Below are 6,955 nucleotides of genomic sequence, written 5' to 3' on the forward strand. Positions count from 1 at the left end.
TGAAATAAACTGGATGAACGAATGACACTTTTCACCGGAATGATCCCAAACGCCGAAACATATGCAGTATGTGCAATAGGTCACTGCTACATTCTGTGTTGTGGTCCACATAACAGAAGACACTATGGTAAAGTTAACTGTTTATTAAACAAAACAGCTGATGTTATTGAACCAGTGGCTCATATTGATAGATATTTGAGTACATACTTCCTGATCTTCATAAACACCACAATGCTTTGCATTTTAAATTCTTAGAGCAGCCCAAATAGCACAAAAGACAGACACTTTTGGACTTTAACACCAAGCTCCATTAACAGGGAAGATCCATTATTTGGGTTGTAGGTATGGCTTGCTAGCTAACTGTATGCTGTAGTGGTAGAAACGAGAAAAGTTATTATTAATAATAAATGGAATGGAAGGGAATGACAGTACTTGGGGGAGGGTTGACTCATGGGATGAAAGATCAAGTGCGTCCTTGGCCGTATTTTTAGCCCTACCCAAAAAATCCTAAGAGTATCTGGCCGGGAAGACTTAGACAGTCAGCACTTCCGCATTAAATTTGCACTGTGAGAAATTTGCACTGTCAGAAGAGTGTCAGACCGGAAATGTTGGGATACACGTCAAAATAAAAGTGATGGATTCTGTCACGGGGTTCATTTATAATTAAAAAAAAGAAAGGAAAGAAAAAGGCGAAAACTATGGCACAGTCGAGGACTTGAGCAGGTGTTTTTTTTTTTATTTACACCACAACAGATCCAAAAATGTGAAAAATATTTAGTCCAGTAAAAAAAAAAAAATTAAAAAAAATCCCGAAACACTTTAGCTTTGTTTGTTTCTTGGACTTACACAGGTACTGTCGCTCACCATCCCACGAGGCTGAGCACTCCCCCCAAATTAATTTAGGCCCACTTAAATACCCCCTAGCCCCTCCCTCTAGGCAAATCATTTAACACATAAACGGGTTTAATACAAAAAGTAAATCAAGCATATAAATAAAAAAATCTTCAATATATATTAACCATAAAAATCCTCCATTCACATTAACTTATTCACCCAAAACAAGATCAAACTCATTAAATAATAAACCAAACTACCTTTGTGGTCTAGTCCATGGTTATGGAACACCTGAAGCACGGCAAAAAGTGCTATTTATGTCAGAATGAGGAAGTGCCTTTGTTTGGTCCACTGTCATATATCTGACGACACTGCAGAATGGCAGAATGCAGGTGAGCGTTAGCTGCGTGCGTGTATGTGTGTATGCGCGCGCGTGGGAGAGGCAGACTGCGCTCCCCTCTCATTAAATGCTGAACACAGCCTATGTTCCAAAACAGTCAAAAGCTTGTGTTTGAACTGTTTCCATCTGTATTGTAATGGTCTCCCCAAAAAACACTATTCCTTCATCATGGATGTGTTCGAAAATACGCTCCCAAGCGTGCTGCTTCCCTCAGACCGCTGTTGTTCTTGTTCAAATTTATTGATGCACACATTCCCTTTTATCACAAATGTATAAGTACACCTTGCAGTCCAACCTGCCACTGAATTTTGCCTACATCCACCCTAACAGAGCTCCACTGTATGTACACTACCACTGTAGTAGCAGTGCCCAAAAAATTGTATGGTAAGGAATGGTTATTTTGGTACCCCTAGTAAACAAAAATCGCCAAATATTGTACACAAAATGTTGTACCCAGCTTCACTGGTTCGTCATAATAGGGCTTCTCGTTAATCTTATGACAACTTTCCCTTTCTCTGTTTCCTTTTCCCACAACAGTTCCAATTCAGTGTCAGGAAGAGATTGAGACAAACCACCATGGAGTTGGCAGTAGGGCGCCAGTACCTCGACCCCCCAGTGCCCCGCCTTTGCCCTCGCGTTCTGGTCGCCCCTGTCCCTCCGTTGGTGGCCCGACGAGCACCATACTGCCGGACATTTTGAGAGAGGACTGCTGGTATAATGGCCCCTGGCCAACACAGCAGTACTCTGGAGAGGCTTGGGTTGAGAATGAGACCTCTTCTGTAGTTTTGCCTCCACCACCCCTTAACCAGGCCTCCATAGATGACAGTTCAAGGTCCTTTCCCAGTCCGCCCAAACCTAGTGACACCCTTTTCTGGGAGGAACACGCTGCTGCATCAAATTCACCATCCATCATTGGAAACTGCAGTCCTAGGAGCCCTCCCAATACAGAGTGGATCAAACCCTTTTGAGGAGAACTTCTGTACAAAGACTTTGCCAGTCTGCCTCATTGCTACCACCTAATCTGCCTTAATTTAATAATACCACTCCCCTGTGGGATGGATTATAGTGAATTTACAAATTGTGGGAACCAGATGAAGGAAGAAGAGGATTTTTTAGATTAAGACTCAACATTGCTTGCATACAGCACTGATGACTAGGGAAGGGTATCATTAAGATTTTAACGATACTTCTACACTGGTACTTAAACGACATTCTTATCTGTACTATTTTTTTTGTTGAAAAACTGATTTTTAGAATCAACACTTTTTAAACTTAAAAATTAACTTAGCTTGCAACTGAAACAAAATTAATGTAAACTTAAAGAAATAAAAACATTGATTTACAAAAAAGAAATGGTCTGAACTAATCACTATTATGTTAAACAAACAATTATTTATTGCAAAATAAACTGGTGTGCCATCACCTTAGTGTGGTGGTGGGGTTTGAGTGTCCCAGTGATCCTAGGAGCTATGTCGTTTAGGGCTTTATGCTCCTGGCAGGGTTGCTCATGGCAAACAGGTCTTAGGTGAGGGATCAGAAAAAGCACGGCTCATGGATCCCTTATGACAATGGACGGACGTGTCCTTTGCCTGGACGCGGTACACAGGGGCCACCCTCTGGAGCCAGGCCTAGAGGTGGGGCTCGTTGGCGAGCGTCTGGTGGCCGGGCCTGCGCCCGAAGAGGCAACGTGGGTCCGCCTTCCCATGGGCTCACTACCTGTGGGAGGGGTCATCTGCATAGTGAACTGGGTGGCGACCAAGGGCGGGAAGCTTGGAGAACCGAGCCCCATCAACAGAAGCTAGCTCTTGGGACATGGAATGTCATCTTTCTGGTGGGGAAAGAGCCTGAGCTGCCTCCAGACACAGCTTGGGCTCTGACTAATACCAGTCAAGAGGGCTTGACTCGCTTCCACTCTGGAGTTACCCACCGTGAGAGACGCAGAGCAGGTGTAGGCATACTTTTTGCTTAAAAACTCGGGCATGGGAGCAGTTCGGTGAGGCCATGGAAAACGACTTCCGGACGGCTTTGAGGAAATTCTAGCCCACACTCCGGTGTCTAATGAGGTGGAAGCAATGCACCATTAACACTGTCGATAGTGGAGATGGGGCGCTGCTGACCTTGACTCAGGTCGTTGTGAATCGGTGGGGAGAATACTTCGAATATGTCCTCAACTCCACCGACACACCTTTCTTTGAGGAAGCAGTCTGGGGACGCTCAGGTGCGCTGTCACATCTCTGGGGTCGAAGTCACTGAGGTGAGGAAAGCTCCTCAGTGGCACCGGAGGTGGATGAGATCTGCCTGGAATTCCTAAAGGCTATGGATGTTTTGGGAAATGCTGTGGTTGGCATGCCTCTACAAGGGGGACTGGAGGGTGTGTTCCAACTATAAAGGAATTACACTCCTCAGTCTCTCTCATAAGGTCTATTAAGGGGTGCTGGAGAGATGAAGGTTCATCAAGAAGTTGAATCTCTGATTCAGGAGGAGCAATGTGGTTTCCATCCCGGCCATGGAACAGTGGACCAGCTCGGCAGGGACCTCAAGGGTGCATGGGAGTTCGCCCAACCAGTGTACATGTGTTTTGTGGACTTGGAGAAGAGGGAGAAGAGGGTCAACCATGTCCCTCGGAGAGTCCGGAGTACGGGGTACCGAGCCCCGTGATATGGGCTGTTAATCGAGTTTACAACTGGTGTCACAGAGTTTGGTCAGCATTGCTGGCAGTAAGTCGGGTTGTTTCCCAGTGAGGGTTGGACTCCGCCAAGGTTGCCCTTTGTCACCGATTCTGTTCATGAACAGAATTTCATGAACAGAATTTATAGGCACAGCTGAAGCGTTGAGGAGCTCCTGTTTCGTGGCCTCAGCATTGCATCTATGCTTTTTGCAGATGATGTGGTGCTGTTGGCTTCTTCAAGCCGCGATCTCCAATTCTCATTGGAGCGGTTCACAGCCGAGTGTGATGTGGTCATTGTATTGCATTTACATTCAACAAGAAGACAAAGTGTCATAAAAAATTAAGGCACTGTTGTGTCAGTTATATCAAATGAAAATGTGAAATGCTTGTGCAACAGGTAACTATGATGATGGTAGTTGTATAAAATGCTTGTGACACTGGGACGAGGATTTGGGTGTTTGACATATTTTTATTTAAAAACAAAATAATTTCTGCAGCATTTGGTTTCAGTCGGTTCCTATTTTTTGTTAAACTCTGCAGCTTTGGAGAAGATCCTTTTGTAGATTTTTTTTATATATAAATTAGTTAATAGTGTGAATGAATGCCTACAATATGTGCAAATGCCAATTATTCTGTTGTGTTATCTAGTCTACTGTATTTTCATGACCATAAAAGTCTTACATTTTATCATGAATTGACAGGGTGCAGTTTTTAAAAGGCTGTTGTACTTTATTCAACTATTTAACAATGTACTCGCGTTATTTTTTTTTATCAGTCTTCATCCACAAATCCATCAAGATCCTCATCTTCTATATCTGAAGTGAACAGCTGGGCAATTTCTCCATCAAACATGCCAGGTTCCCCTTTGTCATTATCAGTCTCTTGCCGTGCAGCAATGATACCGGCTTTCACGAAAGCACAAATAACCGAGACTACCCGCCCCCAGGAATTGGCGCCGGGGGGGTGGTGGTCAGCGGCGCCACGAGGGAACCTGTGCCCACCCCACCTTGAGCCACGTGGAAGGGGGCGGAACACTTGGGGAGGGAAGGAGAGAAGGGAGCACCAGCTAGGGATGGGCGGTACCCCAGAACCTCAAGCCTGGCAGGGAAAGGTCCCGGTCGTCTCGCCAGCGTGCCTAGTGAGAACTTTTTTTTTTTTTCTTTTTTTTTTTCTTTTTCTCAGGAGAGCTCAGTATTGTTCATTCGATTTGACATCATCATTGCTCTCCTTTTTTTTTGAAAACAAACAAATAAATAAAAAAAAAATTAATAAATGTTTTTTTTTTAAATATATATATATATATATATATATATATATATATTTTTTTTTTTTGTATGTGGGTGAGTATGTGTGTGTGCGTGTGTGTGTGTGCATGCGTGCGTGCGAGCGTGTGTGTATTCATCAGTTCACCTAAAGCCCATTAAAAAAAAATCCCATACTAATAATATAATATAATAATAAATTGCCAAATGCAGAAACATCAATGTAAGTTATCAAAGTGCCTAGTGAGAACTAACCCTGTTACTGAGTTCACCAGCTCCACGACTGGCAAACTCTGCCCCTACACCGTGAATGTGATCCTACCCAGTTTATACAGTATATACAATTGTGTTTGTGGTGCATTAAAATTGGGAGCAGGTGAGATGGAGTAGAGGGAAATGATATCTCGCACTCCGATCCACCTACTTCCCAAAAAAGTGAATGTGTGTGTGGTGCATTAAAAGAATGGCAGGGCGTAGTGATGGGGCGGGGGCACAAATGTGGGACCACAGCACTGCTTAATACTGAGGTCTGCCCCAACTGATGGCTCCCCACCCCAGGCTCACCTGCCCCTCCTGGTTGTGTGGTGCATTAAAATTGGAGGGGAGTTGGGGGCAAAAATGGTAGTCTCCCCGCTACCCCACCCCCACAAGGAATGTGTTGTGTGCCCTTTTGCATTGTGCAAAACTAGTGAAGTGACAAAAAAAAATCATCTTGTCTACAAATATCGTCTTGTTGTTTTTCTTTTTTAAGACAAAAAAAGGTTGTGCTTTACTTTGACTATTTTTGGCGACAACTGCCGCTTTCCTCACAGCACAGCTCCGCCACGCCGGCTACGCTCAGGAACATCAGCTGATAAAACACGTCACAACTGTCAGTATGACTGCTTCTGAGGAAGGAGGCAGTCATCGCCGAAAGTAGTCAAGGAGATGCCAGGAGGCTTACTGGAGCGGGGCAGGCATCAACACCGCCCACTCAGACCCCGATGGAGCCCGAGGCGCAGCAGAGGGTAAGGAAGGCGGATGGGGGAGGAGGACTGGAGGTGGAGACGACAAGGAGGGGATGGGTGGCGGCAGGGCAGGAGGGCGAAGGGAAAGGATGACGGAGGGTGACAAGGGAGGACGGGCGGGGGGGGTTGAGGAGGAAGAGGAGGCAAGGGGGAGGGGAGAGGGAACCATGGGGCACCCCGCCCCAAACTGCGGCGCCAGGACGGACCGTGGCACCTCCCCGAACACCCGGGAGAGCACCCCAACACAGCACCCCCCAATGGACCCAGGAAATGGCTGAGACGCACCCGCGGCCCAGCAGACAACAGTAGAGGCAGAGCCACCCACGCCGGGCCATAGGGGACACCACCTAGAAAGTTAACAAACAAGCCTGCAATGACACAGAATATAAACCCTTAGTGCCCATAGGAAGTGAATCTTGAGGAGTTGATGACTGTAACATGTCATTTTATGTGGTCTACTCTATCCTGCAGTCAGCCACTGGGTTCCTGACTTTAAAAACATAATCATTAATTACAAGATGCCCAATACAGAAGCAGCAGTATAAGTTATAGTGTGTGATATAAGATGTGGTGGCTCTCGCTAACCGGCAGAATCAAGTTGCCAAATTTAAATTAAATGAATCTATACAAGTAGACCATGTTTGTATACATTTTGATACGTGATTTTTATTTGAAGCATGTTTCATTTGAGAAGTTGATTTGAAAAATTTCGGTGAAAATGGCAGATCTTCTTTCCTCAGCAATATCCACTGCAGCTTAAACTTCATCCTGGCTGAACTTCTCC

The 6,955-nt window shown here is 45.1% G+C and overlaps 1 protein-coding gene across 2 annotated transcripts in view; it reads left to right on the forward strand.

Moving 5' to 3' along the window:
* Positions 1-5,126, forward strand: part of azi2 (5-azacytidine induced 2) — a 70,456-nt gene extending 65,330 nt beyond the window's left edge. The window contains exon 7 of one of the 2 annotated variants that reach the window (XM_077574835.1): positions 1,772-5,126. In XM_077574835.1, coding sequence (XP_077430961.1) covers positions 1,772-2,202 — 431 coding nt within the window. In that variant the 3' untranslated portion in view covers positions 2,203-5,126. The remainder of the gene's footprint in view (positions 1-1,771) is intronic. The other variant, XM_077574834.1, reaches the window with a different exon arrangement.
* Positions 5,127-6,955: the final 1,829 nt, after the last annotated feature.

Source organism: Vanacampus margaritifer, chromosome 9 (assembly GCF_051991255.1).
Source record: "Vanacampus margaritifer isolate UIUO_Vmar chromosome 9, RoL_Vmar_1.0, whole genome shotgun sequence".
Lineage (NCBI taxonomy): Eukaryota > Metazoa > Chordata > Actinopteri > Syngnathiformes > Syngnathidae > Vanacampus > Vanacampus margaritifer.